Raw genomic sequence first — 23,284 nt, 5'->3', positions numbered from 1 at the left:
CAAATCTTAATGGACATTTTGTGGGGGGTTAAGAATAGCGTATTCAGAAGCGTGGGCTAACTATAGCCAGCTGTATTCCCTAGTAGTCGCTGGTGATGGCCCAAAGACAAAATACTGGGCATGGAATACAGTTCTTGCTTGACAAGCCACTGCTTCTCATCCTTCTATATAAACTTTACGTTTCACACTTAGAGCTGAAACTCAGCCTTGAGGACGTGTAAAGTCTGTGTGTGGCAGGCATCCAGATGGTGTCGTGTGAACCACAGATTATAGGGAAGAGACATTAAGGTCACCCCTTCATAACATTAACTTACTGAATTTGCAATGTGGACACCAATTTTGTACATTTATTGGCATTGTCCAAAATATTGTTTTATTCTTTAATGGAAAAAAGCCATTAATATTCAAATGAAAGGATCACATTAAAAAACCTATATGTAAGAAACAGCCTCCAAGAACATTCAAGCAGCAGTCAGAGGGAGGGAAAAACGTTTCGAGAGCCCATCAGTTTTCTTCAAAATATTACTTGACAGAACACAACCCAATGCCAATGCCCCGGCTACGACAATTCATAGAATTTTTCATTGTTTCTTGAGACGCAAAAGTTCACTGTTGCAGTGTTTTCAAATGACCAATCAAGTGTTACTTCTTGGTTAAAAAGGCCACTGGTAGTTTCATCTGATTGGAAAGAATGTTCCTTCACTGCTGGAAAATCCGCTCCCAAGAAAAGAAAACTGAAGTCTGTGCGGAGCCTCTCACAACTCATCTTTCTCCAGGTCGTCCAGCTCCACGTCGCTCAGGTCGATGTCATCTTCCACGGGAAGCTGTAAAACAGAAAACCACCATGAGTCCCCGCAGGGTCTATGCAGAACCACAGACAGAGCCACCCTGAAAGTCTGACGTCTCATTTTACAGAGCAGTAAATTTCTAGGGGTGCTCCGGTCACAAGTTTCTCCCCAATCCGGCTTTTAACTTTGCCTATTATTATACAGATAGAAAACTAACACCTACTTAACTTGTCCTTTTGAGGGGGGTGGGCAGAAGGGTACTGCAATAAATGCTAATTTCAAAGCTGTAATTTTGTACTTCTCCCAAAGTTAATGAATTCTAGGCTAAATGTTCACGTGAGGGGTAACAGTCAGGAAAGCAACCTCGCTGACATTTATCTCGGTTGCCTCTGCCATGAATATCCAATGCCCTGTAGCACTTTGTCACAGGGAGGATGGGATGAAGGGTCTCGAGACAGAGATGCCCCCAAAGGCCCGTGAGGTTGATTCTTCAGGTTTACGCTCACGTCAAGGCTTAGGACAGATGCAAAGATCTTGGTTTACAAGTAGCAAAGATGCACAGGGATCAGGAAAGTAAGAGGCTGGACCAAAGCCCCAGTGGTGAGTCCTGTTCACACACGGCTCTGTCCTAGGACCCACCTCGCCGTCCTTGCCGTCCCAGGGCTCTCTGGTGCTGATGGCAGGGAAAGCCCCACCTCCTACAGGTGCTGTAGATCCACGCCCAAAAGACAGCTCCCTTAGGGGAAAACAGCAGAGCACGGGTGTTAACAATGGACTGCTGACATGGACGATCCAACAACTTTTTAAAAATAATGATTTCCCTACTGTGCTTACGTAAAGGCATTTCTCACCTCCTGAAAGTACTTCACAAACAGCATCATCTTTTCAATCAGGGACAACAAGTAACCATATTAACAATATAACGACATGCCTGACTAAGGCCTTGGCCGCAGATACAGCCAGGTACTACCAATTTTTAAGTATGTAAAAACGATCAAAGTTGATCTAGAACACGGGTTAGACCAATGCTAACACTAGATTAACAAAATTCAACACTAACTTTAGAGCCCAGAAAGGCTTTTTGAAAGATGGTGTCTTAAAACTGAAATTCTTTTCTCAGATTTCTAATAGGAAGCAGAGGTACTTAGAACCAGCCCACAGACACCAAAGCCCCCCTCCATGATCTACAAGTGATGGTGACAATTTTCTCACGTCAAGCTTTAAGACAGAAGAGCTGTACTGTGACACAGTGTGTTAGGTTTTGACTTTGGCAGGTATTGATAAACATTTCCCTGGGAGGATGCAGAGGTGATCATTGGACTGAGAGCAAGGCTTCTTTATAAAAGGAGCCTCCAAATACCCTTGGTGAGAGGTGCTTAGAATTAGGAGTTTGGGATTAACATTTACACACCACTATATATAATACAGATGAACAAGGTCTACTGTATAGCACAGGGAACTATACGCAATATCTTATAATAACCTATGATACAAAAGAATCTGGAAAAGAATATATATAGATATATAAATACATATACGTATAACTGAATCACTTTGCTGTACACTTGAAACTAGCACATTGTAAATTAATTATGCTTCGATTAAGAAAAAAGAATGTGGGTAAAAAGAAAAACAAACGAACAAACAGGATACCAAGTTTCTATATGCGTCTGACAGGTTACTTTGCATGGTGAGAAAACTGGGTAATTTTATCCACTGCCTCTGGCTACTTTGCATATTTTACAATGGTTTTAAATTGAAGGCAATTTTTGCCCCCAGGGGACATTTGGCAATGTCTGAAGACATTTTTGACCGTCACAATTCTGTGTGTGTGTGTGTGTGTTCACTGCTGGCATCTGAGGGGCAGAAGCCAGGGACCTCACTAAGCATCCTGCAATGCGCAGGCCAAAGAGCTACCTTGCCTGGAACGTTGCGAGTGCCCATGCTGAGCAACCTTGATGCACACAGACCACTTACATGCAGAAAACAGGATTATAAACATGTAAAAACCCACTTCACCACCTTTCCATGAATGGCTGTATGGGTAGAACAGAGGTGCTCTGCATAGTAAGTCAGACCTGTGTCTCCCGCAGGCTAGCTGGTACCTCCGCCAGAACGGCTCAGTTTCCTAGGAAAAGGCACAAGCCAATCCGGGCTCTGGTGTAGGTGGGGAATACAGACCCACGTGTATTATAACAAGTCAGCGGTGCTACGTCTTACTAGTCTTGGGTTTTTAATCAGGTTATTTAATATTTCTGGACATCAGCCTCTTGATCGATAAAAGGCCAAGCTCCACCTGCTAGTGGACATTTGGAGGATGAGGCTGGTGCTCAAAAAGGAAAAAAAGCTAGCTTCCTACTTAGGTCAGCAGCAAAAGCAAACGGACCAGAGGAAAGATGTCAAACCTTCAAAAAGGAACAAAACCTTGAGGGCAGAGAGTTCAATCTCTGTTTTTTTTTAAAAAAAGGTTCAATTGCTCAATTATGCGCCTGCCCTTTGGCACCATCCTCCTTTCAGGCTCAACTCTAGCAGCTCTCTCCTCTAACTAAGAATGCCTGGAGAAGCCTGGCTGCCGCCTTCAAACTGAACCACTATGAATGCCCATGTATACACGACTCAAGTCCTTTCTTGGCTTCTGGGGGCCCAGGGTGCAATTACACACTTACATTTCCTGGCTGCTACTCCAAGAGAACATACCATGACATTTTTAAGGAAAGACACAGAAACCACTAACGTCATCTCAGGTTGACCACAGTGTTCAATCGCTGCCCTACATTTATAAATTGTTAGTTCAGCTTCACTGTTCCTGTTAACTTCTATGGGTTGTTTGATAACCTGTGTATTTGTACCGATGGTTTTTGTCTTTGGTTTCCCAATAGCCACGCAGAACGTGGCAGGTGTGTGGTTTCCAGGTATGCCTGCGGGTGCCTCTCGCCACCAAGCAGACGCGTCCCCCAGCTCTCTGCCACGCCCCACCCCGGCCGGAAGCAGTGTCCTCACTGGGGATGTGCTCTGCACAAGTTCTGTCTTCTTAGAAAAGAAGACTCACATGTGGCTAGAAACAAGCGTACCACCATGTTTTTTGTTTCTCTCCTATTCATTACGGCAGACTTTTCTCTACTGGTAATCTGAGGTTTTCTGTTAACTCCAAGAAACAGAGTTTGAGAACCAGAGACCTGTATGATCTCAAACAGAAGTAACTGTCTCAAGTTTACAACACGCTACTGTTCCTGGAAGCGTTTACCTCCTCTGCACTTTAAGTAAGAAGCCCGAAGGTTCCGTCTCACAGTCACTTACTCCTCTCCTACACGCCCCTAAGGGTTTCTGCACTGACTCAGCTGCTGAGGAGGGATGAAGCACACGTCAGGAGCAGTCTTCCTGCCAGCGTCCCTGAGGGTCGGGATGCCTTTCCTAACCGAAACTGTTCCAGAGTCCAGAAGTCAATCATTCATTCCCAAAATATTTACCAAGAGCTTATTATCAGCCAGGCTCTACAGTGGTGACTAGGGATGAAGTATTGTGTGAAAGATTCACCTTTATGGACCTCACAGTTAATGAGGAAAAGGCATTAATCAAATTACCACAAATCTAAGAAAGTGTACAGGTTAACGCCCCGTATTTGCCTAAATGACGATTAAGTCAGTTTTAGGATGAGCTGAAAGCAGGGCAGTTCAGTGAGCTTTATAAACTGGGTTTTGAGTTTGAGAACCTATCATATTGTTTGCATGTTTTGGAGTCCCTTAAGTAAGTGCACCCATTTTTAAATAAATACATTCTAAAGCCAATGCCTGGGGTGGAAACCCTATCACTTGAAGTTAGGGGTACAAAGCACCCTTGGGTGGGAATGGGTGAGATGAGACTGCTTGCAGCCCATATGAGACTCTTATGAGAGTGAGGACAAGCCCGAGACTGGCAAGGTGGCTTGAGAGGAGGAACGTGCTAGTGCCATTCACTGAACAGAAGACTTCCGTGGCACAGGGAGATTACTCCGAAGCTCTAAGTTATGAACGTTAATTCTTCGAAATGTCAAACAGAAAATTATTCCATTTATTGCCTAGTCTACATAAATCTAATTTGGAACCAATCACCACAATAGAACCAAACAGACAAAACAAAAACAATTCAAGGAAGCAAGAAATTACCTGAGAAACTCATTAATGCCTTGCTCACTGAACGATCCCTTCAGAAGAGCAAACTTCATCTTGCGTGCGTTAATAGCTGCCATGGCGGGGTAGCCAAACCCTCCAATCCCCAGCGCACTCTCGAGTTCAGACTGGGCTCCGGCTTCTGTCCACAGCCACCTGGAAAAGCAGACTGGTTTTTAGGATCCCTTTAGAATTACGTAGAACCTGACTAGTGGACCTTAAAGAACAAAAGATTACACATCAAGGGATGTCCCTGGTGGCACAGTGGTTAGGACTCGCGCTCCCAATGCAGGGGGCCCGGGTTTGATCCCTGGTCAGGGAACTAGATCCCACATGCATGCTGCAACCAAGAGTTTGTATGCCACAACTAAGGAACCGTTGAGCAGCAACCAAAGAGCCTGCTGGCTGCAACTAAGGAGCATGCCTGCCACAACTAAGATCCAGCACAACCAAATAAATAAATAAAAATAAATTAAAAAAAAAAAGATTACACATCAAATCCTCTACAGAATGAAATGGGTGTAAAAATAAATCAAAAATTAAAGATCGGTTGTTAAAATAATGTGTTCTAGATGTGCTCCTAAGTAACCACAGCGGCTCTCCTAGTTCCCTAGACCTTGACCCCAGAAGTCCCCCCAGACGGACTGGTCTATTTATAGGACTGTTTTTCCTCTGAGTCCCCAAAACACTGTCCAATAAACCTGAAGAATTTTCTTTACTACCTGAAATCCTACCAATTTTGTTTGGGTTATTATGCATGTTCTTTAGAAGTATAACAACTTCCTTTTAAGTTAAGGATATGCCATTATTTATCAATAATATGTGTAGAAGTACTCAACCAAACCCCTTCCCTCCACTTGTACGAGGGCAAAGAGTACGGAACCCGGGCACACAGCCTTGTGCAGACAGGCAGTAAGCACTGGCTGAGCTAATGGAGGTGGGGCAAGGTCGCCGTGAGAGGGACAGAGGGGGCACACGGCAGCCGGGACAACAGCAGGCACGGAGCACGCGGAGCAAAAAGATTAACACAATGGAAACTGAGACAGGCTTTGTTCTAAACATTTGCCTACATCCAGCCCTCACTCAGAAAAGGGTAAAGAAAAATGCCCCTTTCCTTACCTAGCCTGTAAGGCTGTGTAAGAATTCAGCTCTGGTGCTAAGCTTTTGCTTGCTAGCCTAAGACCCCAACCACCATTAAAACATGATTCCTATAAGAAAAAGTGTGCTGTGCTACAAATAAGTGTGTTACAACTAAGATTCCTGCGTGACTCTGCTTCCTCCTTAGGTGGTAATTATTTTTATACCTTAAATAAAAGAATATGCCACAGTGAGCAGAGGAACACAGCCTACAGAAGACGGAGGGAACCGCTTCCGAGCACACTACACTCCCTGACCCAAGTGATGACCGAGAAAGAACTTACCCCCACATTTTCTTTTTGTACTTGTCCGCCAACTTCAGGAGAACTTCCAAATAAGAATTTCTGCCTGCAGCTCCTGATTTAAATAGACAAGAAATTTTAAAGATAAAAATAAAGGAGCTGGTAAAACTAACCCGTTTATTAAGTGTTCCCAGAGCCGGGAGCGGGAAAGGGATACGCCGTACCCGTATCAAGAATATGGGGCAGCACAGCCACGACGCAGAGCTGGTGGTCCTCGCACGTCTTCTTGGCGATGTCCTCGTTGATGATCTGTGGGACCCAGAAGGCGAGAGGTATTGAAGGCCACGTGGCATAAAACCCAAAGGTACGCCCGTGTGAGCATCCTCTCTTATTAAAGAGCAAAGCCGCTCAAGAGCTAAAAGAGGCTCTTCCCAAATAACCCTTGCTGTGTGCGTTACAGAAACCCCATGGGGATGTTCTGTGACGATTTCTGGTTTTGTCCCTCAGCCATCTATCCGTGGTGGTGGTGAGGCATTTGCATATACACACAGCCTCTGAAATCACAGTGCCTGGGCACAGCCTTGCTCTGACATTTAGTCGTTTAAAGAAAGACACATTTGCATTATTACATACTTACATGAACTTGAAGCTCTCGGTGCCTGTTTCCCATATGTAAGATGGAGATAAAAAGAGTATCTACCTCTAAGTGTTGATGAGAGAATTAAATGAGAAAAATCCACGTAAAAGCACCAGCACAGTGCTTGTCACGTGGTCCGGTGCTCAATAAATGTCAGCTATTCTTGTGAGAATGATAAATGAAAGACTGGACTCATTCTATTTTTAAGAAGCTAAGGTACACTTTTGCTCACACTGCGGTCACTTTAGTACTAAAAGCTATGAAAAGCAGCAACTCAGACAAGTTTCCCCGTCTGAAGGCACAAAAACACTCTAAAGAGAGCATTTTCACAGAGAAGAGAAAGAGTGAATCTGAAGAGACAGAAAGATACGACTGCTTCAATATCCTCTACCATAAACTGCAAGGACTTCCTCACTACACAGGACTGAGAGGGTTACCTCAAGCAGCTCAGGAGGCGGGGCATTATCAGAAAACAAATCCAGGGCCCGGGAAACGATGTCAGATCTCGTCCGCCCCCCATCATAGTCCACAGGAGACTCGCCTTTCTGAAATATCTTGATTGTAGGAAATCCCCTAATCTATTAAGAAATACCAGAGAACAAATCAAATTAACATTTAATAAGAAATAAGATCAGCTTCATGGTTTCTAAAACTACCTTACAGGTAATTTCATGTAACAAAAATACTCCCTGACCTGCATCCATGTCTAAGGGACAGCACTCAGAGGTCTGTTAACCAGCAGGTTTTAAGTCTCACCTCCAGGCTTATTAGAAGAATCTTATTCAAACCCTGGATGTATACTTAACACAGTATACGTGCTCCAGAACAAATGAACCAACTTCAGAAGCTGTATGAATAACCTGCGAAAGCTTGGGCTCACATTAAACATATAGGTAGTGCGATACTGAAAACAAAACAAAACAAAAAGCCCCCAACAGTCTTGAGTTCCAGATTTACTAGTTACGACAGTAAAATGATTTAATTTCTTCATTACCAAATGGCTAAACCTCCCCCCTCCAAACTCCTAGGGAGGTGGGGAGCACTGGATGAAGTACTAGTTGAAAACACAGCGTATTTCACTAAGACGTTAGCCTTATAAGTACACTCACCCCGTATCGGCTGGCTAGAACCTGATTAACGGTAGCGTCCACAGCTGCAAGTTTCACTTTTCCTTTTGTTTGCTCTTTTACCTCCGTAGCCGCCGCAGCCCATTCTGGCTCTAGACTATAGAAAAATACTTGCACTTGAAAAGTTGTATTTTAAGTCTAAGCACAAACACTTTAACTAGTGTGTGAATTTCTGCCCAATCCAGTTAAATCACACTTGGGAAACATGCTGTGTGTAGCTTTGTGAAAGGCACGATGCCCCCTGGACATTCACTTTCTGGTCCTTCGTCCATCACGCCCCCCAAATCTGGATGCCAGCTCCCTGTTAACCTCTGAACACACGACAGAGGAAACTCCGGCCCGCGTGCCGATGTTTAACGCTCATTTAGAGCTGGAGCTTTTGGGGAGGAGATCCTGGGGATCACCTCTGACCTGGTCCAGCTCTGTCAAAGCAAGCCAGGTGGACGAAAAGCATCGTGACTTAAAAAAGTTCCTGGTTCAAAGCACTTACTTTTTGCAGTGTCCACACCAAGGAGCATAAAACTCAACCAGCCAAACATCTTCACTGTCAAGAACATTCTTATCAAAGGTGTCGTCCGTCAGCTCAATCACATCCTTCTTACTTGAACTGTCACTTCTACCCTGTCATTTGTCACATTAAACAGTATTTACTTTCAAACAATTACCAGGACACTCAGTGTAACATGTATCTGAACTCTACCCCTGCTACCTTCATTAAGAGAAACCTCAACACGGCTCAAAGAATCACCTTCATAACACCATTATAGTTCAGAATAGTGCTGGTTCATTCCAGGATACCCACTTAGTACCTTGTCATAGATAAAGCCCCTACCATTCAAGAAAGCTAAAAAAAACTTCTAATCCTTTTATCTTTTCAAAGAATTTTCTTCAGTACTAAACTACAAAGCAGTCAGAATTGATATAATGCTGTCTGTTGCCTGGGCCAAAAGCCATGGGGGTAGAAAGACAACTCGGCTTATTAAATGTCTAAGTTTGAAATAAAAGGCATGAAATCTCTGGTAAGCACTGAGTCTATATAAAGAAACTGGTCTTACTGGTCTCCTAAAAGAGTGAAGGGCCGAACTCGAGGATGGAAGATGCCTTAGAGGACTGGGGCAGGGAGGGTGGGGGGGACTTGAGGGGGGGGAGTCAAGGAAGGGAGGGAATACGGGGATATGTGTATAAAAACAGATGATTGAACCTGATGTACCCCCCCCAAAAAAATAAAATAAAATAAAAAAAAAAAAAGAGTGAAGGGCCGTGTTTAGATACACAGGCAGACCTTGGAGATATTGCAGGTTCGGTTCCAGACCACCGCAATAAAGTGAGCATCGCGATAAAGCAACTCACTTGAATGTTTTGGTTTCCTGGTGCATATAAGTTAAGCACACTATAAAGTGTGCAATTGCTTTATGCCTAAAAGACAACGTACATACAATAATTAAAAAATACCTCAGTGCTGAAAAATGCTAACTCTTAACTGAGCCTTTAGTGAGTCATAATCTTTTTGTAGTACTAACATCAAAGACCACTGATCACAGATCACCATAAATATAATGAAAAACTCTGACATGTTGCACGAATCACCAAAATGTGACACAGTGAGCAAATGCTGCTGGGAAAACGGCACCGACAGGCTTGCTCAGTGCGGGGTTGCCACAAACCTTCACTTTGTGAAAAATGCAATGATCTGAGAAGCACAATGCAATGAGGTGTGCCTGTGTGTATCAGGAAGAATTCAATGTCTTCACAAGGACGTAACTGCAACATGGTTAAACTTCACATTTCATACAAGGGAATCTAAAATACCAATCCGGAGAACAGGAACCTCCTTCCCTACCCATTTATGCACAAATGTCCAGGGATTTCAGCCAGACTGCCACAGACCCAAGCCAAGAGGTCATCCAAGTTTCATCCCTGTTTGCCCGAAGTTGACTTCGAGGAGAGCTGACCCTCTCTGCACTTTGGAACTACAAACACCATGGTAGCCAGAGTCCAGCTCCTGGGGGCTGGAGCTCTTTCTCCCGCTGTAGTCCCAACTCTTCTACTTGGGCCCCGGGCTAAGGAAGCCATCTCGGGGCCTGGTGCTTAGCCTGCAGCCGTGGCGGATGCCCTAGGACCGACTGGCTAAGGCAACCGTGATCCTGCAGAGGCCACACGAGTAGGCTGGGTGGCTGACTCCCTCTGGAGTCACTTGACTCAACCTCCTCTTATTTTATTAACTGAAAGTCCACCAATTTAAAATGTTTTTAAAAATAATTATCTTCTACATGGAGTTTACATTAACGCTTCAAAATCATGACACACATTAAAAACTGACATTATATACAGCCTTACTTGTTTTCCAGAACTATATCCACCACTCCTGCCCCCAAGCCGATCCTTTACGAGCTGGCGCAGAGCACTGAGAGCAGAGTCTACGATGGCTTCACCAGTTCTGCCACCTGCAGGGAGACAAAGGGCCATCAGGTGAACGGGGGTGGGCGGACTGTGTGCCTCCATCTGACGCCATCTAAAGACTTGAACCTTCACATGTTTGTCAGCTTCATCTCATGTTCAAACAGACCTAACAACATGTGTCCTTAAGATAGAGCCAGTTTCTTCCAGAATGTCTTCCCCACTCGACTTTACACTTTCCTCTTCTTCAGTTTTAGGTTATTAGTGTGAACGAGGACATTCTGTTCACCTATAAATACCACCTACTATTGAGAAGAGTTCACAAATGTTACTGAACGTATAACATGTACACAGATGAAAAAGAAGATTATCTAGTTAAGAAAGCAGGGGATATTTCTAAATACAAGGTACCAAACGAGGAAAATGGAAAAACTATTTTTATGAGATGATGGACAAAGTAGGATACGACGTGTCTAAAGCTAAGACTAGAAAACAACCCAGGTCTCTTTTTTCTACCTTGTTTAGAATCCTGTTATTTCAGGGTTGTATAGCTGAACTTACTCCTAATATAAGAAGTAACAAACCCTGTATTAAAAGTCAACAGTGATGGACTTCACTGGTGGCGCAGTGGTTAAGAATCTGCCTGCCAATGCAGGGGACACGGGTTCAATCGCTGGTCTGGGAAGATCCCACATGCTGTGGAGCAACTAAGCCTGTAAGCCACAACTACTGAGCCCGTGTGCCAAAACTACTGAAGCCTGCATGCCTAGAGCCCGCGCTCTACAACAAGAGAAGCTACCATAATGAGTAGCCCCTGCTCGCCACAACTAGAGAAAGCTCGTGCACAGCAACAAAGATGCAATGCAGCCAATAAGTTAAAAAAAAAATGATTTAAAGCTGCAAAGTAAAGTCACTAGATTAAAAAAAAAAAATTCAATAGTGACAATAGCCTTCAGAGTTTACCATATACTATGTGTTCAAGGAAAAAGCCAGGAGACTATATACTATTCAGAAGATAGATAATATATGCCTTGAGACTATCTTCAGAGTTTAAAGGCAAAACTAACAAAATCTCTTCAGAAAGTTTCTTCTCTCTTTTTTTTTTTAAAAATAGTTTTCTAATCAAACTGCCAGGAAGAGATAAAAACTTCTGAGACTGCTTTGGACCTGATATTAGAAAGAAAATACAGTACAGCAGCACCTGAAGTGTGTCCAGATCGTCCTGTACTGCACCCTGGCTGAGATTACCAAGCATGTCACTTCCTAAGACAGAAAGACAAGACCACAATATAAAAAACAGCTTCTGCTCCTTATCCACGGCAGATACCTCCGCTTTCTGAACCAGTGCCCCTTCCACCAATCTCCATCTGGAAATACACCAAATCAAGAAATAAACGAGCAGAAAAGACAGGGTATTCTCACTCTAGACCAAGGGTGAGCAGATTCTTCCTGCAAAAGATCAAACAGTAATAACTTTCAGCTTTGCAGGCCATGCTGTTTGCTGTAGCTATGCGATTCTACTGCTTTAGTGTGAAAGTAGTCACAGACGATATGAATCCACTGTATTTTCGAAAAACTTTATTTACAAAAACATGCAGCAGGCCAAATGTTAACCCCTGCTCTAAACACTCAATTTTCACAACTTAGCAAAATGAACAAACTATATTCCAAAGCAGAAAAGCAGGTGTTTACTCAGGAAAACTAAGTTAACCGTTTCATGGAACTTTATAGCTGGGAAGTCTAGAAGAAACGACGCGTCTAAGGCCCCAACTCCAAGTACTCGGACCCCCAGCTTGGTGATGTACCAACTGCATTAATATTTACCAAGCTACATGCTTTGTATGTACTATTTCAGTGAAACTTCCAGTAGCCTAAAATAGGTTTTCACACCCCCATTTTACAAGCAAGAAGCAGATCCAGAGAGATTAGGTATTCTGCTTAGCCAGCAGTTAAACTTGGGCCAAGCGGTCTTAACTCTACCGTTTCTCCATTGCTGTCACTATTCCTTTCCTGAGAATGTTTCCTCCATCAGCTGGATCCAGCACAGGGCACCAAGCACAGGTGAGACAACAGTGCCGTGCTTTCACCGTGATGCTGGTTCCCCTCCCCTTTCAACCCTGAAAACCTGTTCTCACATAAAACAAAACCTAAGATTTCAGACTCTAAGTTTAGTCACTTATATGCCCCTTGTAACAAAATCTTTTAAAAAAAGATCAAATGAGCCACAATTTAAACTAAATACATTACACCCAATACTTTTATTGGACTCTGGATAATTCTGTCTTCAATATGATGATCTGTCTGTGACATCGGAAATAACAGGCGATTCTATGAAAGAACAAGGTGACTAAAGTTACATTTAGTCTTGGGAGTCTGGAGCCAGAATCCTCTCTCTAGTTGCCTCAGTGACTCACAGCAGATACAATTCACTCACCTATAAAATGGAGAACTTGTGGTACTTCTTTATTATCAACAGTTTAAAAGACTAAATAATAGCTTTAATATTCAAATACTACACATGTTTACAAGGCATAAAGATTCATGGGCAAAATTCGTTTAAACTGACTCAAATTACAGGACTTTCTTTTTCCACACTGACATACTAGACGCCCTTGCAGGGAAGGGATGAGCAGTCAGAGCAAGAAAACATTTGCAGATCTTTTAAAGTATTGAGTAATTATAGAAACATTAAATATTGAGTAACTATAAAATATTCAGTAACTAGTACTTTTTAAAACTTCTAATGAGAAAGAGGGAAGCACAAAACATCATTACTCTACCACTGCTAAGTGTGGGCCTGAGCTAGTATAAACAGTAATAAAAAACTTATACCTGTTTGACACATTTAATCTTTAGAGCAACCAGAAGAGGTAGGAATCTGCCAATCCCATTTGACAGATAAGGAAATTCAGGCACAAAGTGGGTGAGAAACTTGCAGATAGCAGGGCCAACAGGTTACAGAATCCGAGATTCTCTACTTTGTACCCACCTGATCAAATTAAATTTCCAACCAAGGGAGTAAAGCGATTAGAAAAAGTCCTTACCCTGATAATCTTCTGGTTTGTTTTTATTAGATCCAAAAATCTTAATGGTAGGAAATCCCTGAACACCATATTGGCCTCCCAGGGACTGATGTTTATCTGCGTCAACTGCACCAACTTTTACAACACCCTGTGGAAACATAAAAGAAATACCTATTTTTCTTTCAACCAGAGCAGATTCCACAAGAACCCATCATCTGATGACGTCGCCTTAGAGACAAGATAATAGACGGCAGGGTTCCATTTGCCAACAGAATCAACGAGGGCGTTAGCCTGGGAAACCATTCCTAAATGGAAAGCTGGGCAGCATGAGAGTCAGCCCGTGAGGAAACTCTGCAGCTCCCAGAATCAGCACGACTAAGCTAAATGATGCCATTTAACTGGGAAACAGAATGCACAAAAACAGACAAATCAAAAATGAGAATGTACAGTATCCCTTCGCTCCCTACATAACTTTGACACCTGAACAAGAGTATTGGGCTTCAACACACAAATTAACTTCCTATTGTACATTAAGCCCTTTTGCTTAATTAAACTTATTTCAACATACACGGGTGAATGCGGACAGCTCAGAAACTCACTTTTAACGCAGTTGCTACTTTCTTCCATTCCGGTGTTAACCTCTGGCAGTGGCCACACCTTTCAGGGGATGAAAACACAAACAAGGCAACCGTTAGTCTTTGATTCCCAACTCAAGAAACATTCATCAACAGTCTGCTGAGTGACACACCCTTGGGGTGGGGGCTTGCAGGGAGTACAGCACTGAAAAAACATGACTGGTGACCTGAAGGAACTCACTGTTCTGATTTTACTATGATTCTTTTTCATAACATAATAAAGAAGCTTCCAAATTACTGCTCAGTTAAATTGTATTTAAAGAGTCTAAACAAACACTACCATTCACAACTCTCTCCCTGAGTAGAAACCTGAGTGTTTATCTGGTCAAATGTGCCTCAAGTGTGGTCCGAGTTGTACGGCTAAGCGAAGAGCAGGTTCTTGGGCCCCCCAAATCAGAGTTCCTAGAGAAGGGGTTCAGCAGCCTGTATTTTAATAAATTCTACTAGTGATTCTTAAATGTATTAAGGTTTGATAGTCCCTGATCTAGTCCAAACTTTTCATTTTATAGACGAGGCAACTATTTTAGAGCCTGGATCTCTGGTGCCTAAACCTCAACGTCCTCTGGCTCCCACAGCAGCTTGAGGAGGCAAAAACGCACATGTAATCCCAATTCAGTCAGGTGAATGAGGGAAAAGCACTTGACACCGCAAGGTGGTGATAAAAGAACAAGAATGGGTGAGAGAGACACAGGAACACAAAGAAAAACAATCAATCTTTTAGGTACTAGCACTTGAAAAAAATTATCATGAAACATAACACACACAGAAAAGTGCTTTAAAAAACTATACAGAAGTCTGTTATGTTTATATCAGTGATCGGGGTCAAAGGCAGCTGTATTATTTTCATCATTGTATAATACCCACTGCATGAAGATAGCACAGCCAGTTTATGTGTAGGTAACTTTTCCCTTTTTTAAACAAAGCAAATTTTCTTCTAATTAGGTCTCTAAGGACCTAGTGAGCCAATGCCACGTGCCAGCACCATGACGAGCGCTCTTCATACAGGATTCCATGTAATCAGCACAACCCCCTGCAGGCAGGCTTTGCTGTCATCCTCATTTTATAAGAAACGCTCCCAACATCACCCACTGATGAAGTTGCTGCAGAAAGATCTGACAGGTCTTCCTGGCTCCAGATCCCACATTCTTAGTCACTATGTAACACCACCTTTCATAGGGGCTTAAGCTTAATCCAATATTTCAGAAGTCAGGATCTTTCAGCAAAATGTCCTGAAATGCTGATTCTACATACTACATATATGGTATGTTCTTCTGTTTAGGTGACCTACTTAGAAGTCCAGGAGTCAAAATTTACAGGACTTTGTGCCTCTTTAATTTCAATTTATTCTAATGAAAGAAAGACTCAAATCAGAGATTGTCACAATATACACCCCCCCTCAATTTCAATGTGAAGCAATGTAAAGACAAATCGAAATGCCACAAACATAAATATAGAAGCACAGCCTGTAACTCAGGGGCTTGAGGGGCTCTGTGAACTTTGAGGTGGGGAAAAGTCCTCTGTTTTCATTAACCGTAACTGAAATGTAACATTTCCTTCAATTATAACGATTCACAACATATCATAGTTGGTTAGTACTTGTGACTCTGTCACAAATAAAAATCACAGCTATCTTCTTATCATCACTATGGTTGTTGCAGGTACCTTTAAATGTCATTTATGTTCATCACAGTTTCAGAATTGTGGCAGCTGGCTCTTAGACCTGCTGCTGTTAGACCTGCTGCTGTCAGACCTGCTATTTGCCATCCCAGTAAGTGAGCACTACACAGTCACATTAAGATTCACTTTGATATTTTAATAATGTTATTCCAGTATTTTAGGTTTCCTTTGTCATCCTACAGCCTTTATTTTATACGTATAAAACCTTTATTCTAAGGAGGAATTCAAAGCCAAGCTGCCAAAGTCTAAGCACAAAGCGAGGTTAAAAGCTCACACTCTACAGTCTCTCAGCCAGGACACTACGAAGCAAAACTCTGCCAGTGTAGTAATAATAATTAACTACTGGATCCAGATCGTCTCGATTATGCTGACTGGTTAGTTCTGGAACGAGGTATATTCTCATATATTGTAGCTCTCCCAAAGCAAGGTAAATTACTCACGCCACAGACAACCAAAAAGATCAAACTTGTAAAAGCTGCAGTGCAAAGGCATTCAACAATATAAGTCTGTACAACTGCCATTTCCACATTTACTAATACAAATGAACAAACCTGTACAGAATTCCCGTTTGGATAACAAACCAAAAAAAACCAAATACCAGTTTTAAGAAAATAATAATGAAGATAATAAGATGAACAGTATTCATAATGTAGCAACATAAACTTTTCAAGTAAAGGATTTTACCTTAATTTGCTACACTGAACTGGTACTCAGTTTCGAAAACTCAGTTTTCTTTTTCCAAAGAAAAAGTTAAAAGGCAATAGAGGAAAACCTTTCATCAGGCACATCCTCTCAGGGGAGACTTTGGAAGACTTTTACTCACTGCCCCTGCACACCTCAGAGGACCACGCTGGACCTCAGGTCACCACACGGCTCACCTGCAGACAGAGCTGCCGGTGCTTGTCTTTTCAGGAGCTTGTCGCCTGTTAGTCTGCAGCAGTGACAGTCCTGTGCCCATTCTGCACTGATTCCAGCTGTTTCTACATGTCTATCTGTTGGGTTTTTGTTTTGTTTTCATTAAATGTTTTACCTACGTAAACAATTAGTGCAATACAGTATGCTGACTGCACAGATGACCCTTGAGGAACACGGCGGTGAAGGGTGCTGACCCTCTGCAGTTGAAAATCCTCATATAACTTTACCGTCAGCCCTCTGTGTCCCTGGAGTCAACCAACAGTGGGTTGTGTAACACTGTACTACAAATTTGTTGGAAGAAAAAAATCCACATGTAAATGGACTGCACAGTTCAAACCTGTGCTGCTCAAGGGTCAGCTGTATGAAACTGTGCACTATTAATTTCAATGTTAATTACATCTTCACTCTGTAAGTTTTTTTTTTTCCCCAGAAACAAATGTAAGGCAAGAGAAGAATTTTAAAAATCAAACCAAATTTTCTAATTACGTATATTTGGAAGCAACCCTCTTCAAGAAACAAAATGGAGTCAACCATTGGTTCTTCTCTTTCCTTTACCCAACATTCTCTCTGCATAAAATCAATTTCCCTTCCATCTTCACCCCACTTACATCATCATAAAGATGTATCTTCCTAAAATTATAAGGGTTTTTTTCCTTTCTTCTTTCTTGCAACTATTAGCTGCTTCTATGATTTTTTTTGGTAATTTACTCAATCTCTTCACCCTTTAACAGACAGCACTTTCCCTCTCCTCTACCTCTTTTAATTTTTCTTTTGCCATTATGAGACTTTTTATTAGTATTGCATTGATGTGTCCTCTACTTCTTTTAAACAATCAGTAAACTAGGTAAACTAGATGGCTGAATAAAATCACAGTTTTATATAGTATTTTTCCTAATTTTATGAAGTATCATAAATAACCGATTACTATTTTATAATACTTACCATGGAGCATAGAATTCCACAAGCCACAAACTATCACTCTGAATAACTTCTTGGTTGAAATTTGATGGAGTTAATTCGATTACATCATCACTAGAGGAATACAGACCATCGACTGCTATAAAGAGGGCACAGCTCATCAGACCTGCAGTAACAACGAAAAGCACACGATCAACAGCAGGGTTCGTGCTTGGACAGGAAACCTGGGCAACCGAAGTCCTTTTCAACTGACCAAGGCCCTTCACACAGAGGAGCCTAGAGCTCTCTCCACACCCGCCCCCCTCCCCGGCCCCCATCCCCAGCCTGGCTGCTGTTGCAGCACCTGGATTTTTACTCCCCTGGCGCAGTGCTGAACACGAAGGAACAGACAGTCCACAGCCTCATCTCCTGGCCTGTCTTGGGACCAGATTTTAGTACTATTCTTAGTGCCTCTCCTATACTAACATCTTCATTCCACACAGCCACATTCTGTGAGGCAGTACTATTATCGCCATATGGGCAAGGGCACCGAAAAATTGGGAAGTTACATCTAGCTCTGTGACCTTGGGTAATCCACAGGGTATTTCTTGTGTTATTCAGGGGCAGTATTAACATGCTATCTTTATTAAAGCTACTTGATGGGAAAAATAATTATTTGCCCCCCTACTAGACTGTGACTCTCTTAAGGGCAATGACTGGTTTTTAAATATTCTCTCTCCTAACACCATCCATGGTGCGTCACCCAGCACTCAGTGTTGCTGGATGAGCCCCGAAAGAATGTGCTGTGAACAACGTTATAAACGGAGGACAGAGAGTCTATATTATTAACAGCATAGTTCAGCCACACCGCGGACCAAGTGTGTTTTTGTTGCAACTCTGGGGATGTAAATGTAGATTATAACAACTACATAGAAAAACAAGTTCTAAACTAATAGTTTAAAAACCCAAGTTTTCTGACTTGGTAATAGTATCAGAATTTCACCTCCTCCTTTTAAATTTGTCTGTATATGTACACACACACAACATAAATTATACGTTACATATGGACACATAAAGTTTGTTTTCTAATTGCACTGTCTAATATCCCCAGAACAATGCTAAATAATAGAATTTTTTTTATTTTAACAGGTATATTTTCCCCTTTGCTAGTTTTTGGGATGAAACATAAACTTAATGGTATTAAAGAAATTTCTATTACTTTCTTTTCAGTATCTATGAAGATGATCACATGATTTCCTTCTTTTAATCTCCTGATGCAATGGATCATAAGAAACACCTGTCTTCTAAGAAATTGCGTGTGTATATGCCATTTTAGTCACAATTTCATATGCTTACTTTGTAAGCAGAATCTGGAAGATTTCAAATGGAACTCTTTGAATAGCCCCATGGTAAACTTCTTCTGGAAGGAGTGTATACGGATGTTAATTGTTCTACTGCTAAATCTGCCACCTTCTACTTACAATGCACTTTGAACTTACAAATACATGGGATCCACTTGACTTTTCACAGCACTACTAACTAGAACGCTGTGGACTTTACTGAGGGTGACGTGAAGCCACTACAGGGTTATCATGCAGGGGGTATGATCAGATGATCAGATCTGTTTTCTACAAAGAGTATTCCGACTGCAACGTGGACAGTGGACGGAGAATTATCAGGAGAGTGTTTTCACGTTATCCAAGGGAAAGTTGGAATGAGCAGCAGTAACAAAAGCTGCTGGGAGGTACAGGAGCAAAGACTGACAACTGTCCACTGGATATAACGACAGAGAGGTCATGGGGTCCTGGACAGTCGTGGTCAAGTAGTGAAAGTAAGCAGCAGTCAGGCTGCACAAGACTGGAGAGAGCAGAAGGGAACAAGCTGGTGAAAATAATACAAAAACTCTTCAAAAAAGTATCTTATAAAGAGCAGGAGACAGTAAGCAAAGGTGGGACAGAAGGAAGGTTTCTTTTTAAAGATGAGAGTGATCTGAGCACGAAGGGATGGGAGAAGCTAAAGTACAAGGAATAATGGAACAAAATGCCTAAATTAGGAGGTGGGGAGGAAACCCAGAGTTAGTGAGAGGGGCAGCTTGCAACAGAATGACCTCCTCTTCCATTTCAAGAGGTGGGAAAAGGTGAGTGTGCCTGGAGTCAAGCCAACCAAAGCCAGGCTCCCTTGGTAACTGCTGTCCAATACGGCGGCCGCTAGCCACACGTGGCTACCCCAAAGTGAGGTGTGCTGTAGGTGTAAAAAGCACACTGAATCGCAAAGACTTGGTAGGGGGAAAAAAGTAAATTATCTTGTTAATATTTGTGACATTGATTTCCTCGAGATGATATTTTAGAAATACTGGATAAATAAATATATATTAAAATTAACCTCACCTATGTCTTTTTGTCTTTTTAAATGTGGCTACTAGAAAATTTTAAATTACATATAAATTTGGTATTGTATTTATATTGGATGGTGCTGCTTAATAATCTCTTCACTGCTGCAGGAGAGTACAGAATTTGACATATTTAATAAAGCAAGTAAATCAAGAACCTAAACTGAGGCAGCCCTAATTCTGAGCAAGCTTGAGAGTAAGACTGGTCTTGGAAAATCCTCTATGGAGATCTACTACTTTTAAAGACATTTATCTTCTTTTAACAAATCTGTATGAATTGTTATTTGTTCAATATACTGAGCTTCTTGTGAAATTCTCAAAAATGAGAAAAGCAAAAAAGAAAAACTCTCAACAGTCACACTAGAATGAACTATTAATATTTTAGCTATTTAGATATTCTAACTGACCTCTCTCTACACCATACAGAGATCTAAAATTGTATATAAATGTGATCTTACTATATACATTCCCTTCTGTAACCTTTTTTTCACTCAAAATAAGAAACACTTTCTACATAAATAATTACAAATTACCCATTACCCCCCTCCCCCCATATAACCCTTTGTAATGGCTGTTTCATGTTCTTAACCCACTACTGACATAATTTGATGGTTTCCATTCTTTCTATTAACAGGCCAATGCTAAAAATTCTAATGCTTTTTCCCTCTGCAAATAAATGATTATTTCTTTAAGAGAAAAACCTTACACAGGGAATGGGCACATGTTGATATATGTATCTGTCCCTCCGCAACTGACATCTTTTCTAGGAATAACACTCACACGCGGCTATGTACCACTAACTCGTTTACTTTATGTGGCATGTATCATCATGCCCATTTTTAGCCCAGGAAATGGAGACACAGAAAAGGTAACTTGCCTAATAATTAGAAAGAGTACCTGGCTATGCAACCGCAAATTTTAACCAAAGGACTGGAGCCTGCAGGAGTATAACCCCAGGAGGGGCGTTCTATGGACTGTGGCAGGAGAATTACGTTCTTTTCCTCCTCTTGCCAACCAGGGACAGCAATAAAGAATGTGCTCTCCTCTTCACGCTGTTTCAAGCAAGCAGGAGTCCTCAAAGGATGAACCACGATTGTTAGCCTCAGGAAGGCGCCCCCTTTCCCTACTAGAATGGTCATGCCTAATGACACTCAGTATAACACAAACTTGAGCTTTTTTTTCCCCCTAGTAATGGTGCCAGACTTCAGTTACTTGTCTATAAAGTGGCCTGGTTCTCACAAGAGCATCCCCTCCTTATAAGCGGCTGTCAATGGCAATGTCTTGATAAAGGTTCAAGACCTAAGCTCCTTAAAAGGCAGTAAGACCTAGTAGGGTTAGAAGGAAATCAAACATGCTACTCAGAAAAGCATTAAAAGATGCTCAAATTCCAACAGCAGAAAAGTATTCAATAACTACCCCCTACAACTCCCCTCAGCCCACTTAAGATGATAAAGTAGGTCAATGCTGACCAATACTGTCCTGTTTCTGAAATTCGCATCGCCATTCCACTCACTGATAACGAGGTCCAATGGGAAACTGGAACATCCCAGCGTCTAGACTCTATGTGAGCAGATGGCTTTGCCATCTGTGACCTCCCATTATTCCTCCACGTAGCTAAGGATGTTATAAATCCACATCGGTAACATCGCTGTCCCACACCTGCCAGCAAGAGTACATGCTCCCAGAGCAGTCATCTAGAAACCGAGAGGGCTCCCCTGAAGGATGACTGCGTTTATGAAAATAATGCGATAACTGAAAGAATCACTGACCCTTTCAGAGCCCTGTCTGGATTCACTTGCAGGCAACTAAATAGAAAATAAGTTCTTTCCCCCTCATCTATTCCCTCTACGGCAATACAGCAAACATTACTATAAACTCCTTAATCCTGAGAACCCTATGGAGTACTAACCCAGAGTGGTTAAGTAACTGGCTCCTAGTCACACAGCTAGCAGATGCGTGGGACGGAGGGGTGGGACTCTAACCCTGCTATCTGCATCCGGAGTGTTCAGGGATCCACTGTTAGAGCGCCTTGGCTAGGGCCAAGGGGAGCCCGGGAAGGACTGGGATCCTCAACCTCACGGGTGTAACCTCTAAAACAGACGTTTAGGTAAGTCCCGAAAGTCTGGGTGCAATTTAGTTTTTAAACGTTCAATCACATGTAAACTGCTCTCGCATCGTGAGACGCGCTTTAGGAAGGTACTGCTGCCTATTAAGGAAACTATCCTGGTTTATTTCAGGACTGGGCTTTGATATCTCAGGTTTCTAGAAGCGGGAATTCCATAAAACAGGTGGTGAGGACAACTTTCAGTGTGACGAGCCCGTGACGCTCCCGTGCACGCTCGCGGTCCAGAACAAGGAGACCCTTCCAGGCGGACCCCAATACCCAGCCTCGGCCAGGGGTGAGCCAGAGCTGGTCTCAGCGGCTCCAACGCGGCTCCCGGCCTTCGCTCACGCCCGGGCCGCCCGACACCGCCCCTTCTCCGGGGCCCGGCACCGCGCCCTCGGACCCAGGCTCGGGGCTGTCCCCGGCGCCCCAGGTTCGAGCCCGGCCTCGGGGCTCCCTCCTCCGGCCGCGCTGGTGCACACGCTCCCCCCGGGTGGGACGCGGCCGCCCTCACCTCCCCACGCGCCCCGCACGTCTGCCTGAGGGCCCGCGCTGGGGGCTCCGGCCGAGGGCGGCCCCAGTGTCCCCAGCTCCCCCGCCGCCCCCACGGCGCCCTCCGCGCGCACCCGGCCCGCGACCCTCCCCTCCAGCGCGGGCCCGGCCAAAGCCACGCGCCCACTCGCTCCCCCAGCCGCGGCGGGCCGCGGGGGTCCCGGGCCTCCCAGGCTGACCCCGGCCCCCCGCACGAGGAGCCATGCGCCTACCAAGCACCAGGCGAGCCATGCCGAGCGCCCGCGCCTCCGCGTAGTGCAGCCGCCGCCTCACCGACGCCGCGCCCCCGTCGCCCCGCGTCCCGCCCTCGGCCCGGGAGGCAAGCGCGGGGCGGGGCGGCAGGGCCGGGCCGGAAGACGCTCCCAAGCCGTGGCTGCGGATTATTGGTCCCGACAGACTTCGGTCATTTGCATAGCCAATGGGAGGCGGCCGGGTAGAGGTTCCCGGTTCGGGTTTTCGCGGGGGGCGGGGCGAGCGGCGGAAGGAGGGACAAGCTGGGGGCGGGGCTGAGCAGCGTCTTCTTCCCGGGTCGCCCTCACGTACCCACAGTCGCTGCTGGGCTCTAGGCACTTTTCCCACTAGGAGTACAGTACTTAGTTCGCCTCTCGGGTCCTCAGGA

The 23,284-nt window shown here is 43.5% G+C and overlaps 1 protein-coding gene across 1 annotated transcript; it reads right to left on the bottom strand.

Moving 5' to 3' along the window:
* Window positions 1-324: 324 nt before the first annotated feature.
* Window positions 325-22,986, bottom strand: PDIA6 (protein disulfide isomerase family A member 6). The gene is made up of 13 exons (XM_057741009.1): window positions 22,878-22,986; window positions 17,666-17,807; window positions 14,096-14,153; window positions 13,518-13,644; window positions 10,414-10,520; window positions 8,567-8,697; window positions 8,059-8,173; window positions 7,387-7,527; window positions 6,537-6,621; window positions 6,355-6,427; window positions 4,931-5,089; window positions 1,428-1,524; window positions 325-824 (listed from the first exon to the last, which is right to left on the bottom strand). Exons 1-13 carry the CDS (start codon window positions 22,894-22,896, stop codon window positions 756-758), a joined length of 1,323 nt encoding a protein of 440 aa, XP_057596992.1. The 5' UTR covers window positions 22,897-22,986; the 3' UTR covers window positions 325-755.
* Between the last annotated feature and the right edge of the window lie 298 nt (window positions 22,987-23,284).

The sequence above is a fragment of the Hippopotamus amphibius genome, chromosome 7, assembly GCF_030028045.1.
Source record: "Hippopotamus amphibius kiboko isolate mHipAmp2 chromosome 7, mHipAmp2.hap2, whole genome shotgun sequence".
Lineage (NCBI taxonomy): Eukaryota > Metazoa > Chordata > Mammalia > Artiodactyla > Hippopotamidae > Hippopotamus > Hippopotamus amphibius.
The sequence above is the reverse complement of the archived record's forward strand: the minus strand, read 5'-3'. Positions and strand labels throughout refer to the sequence as shown.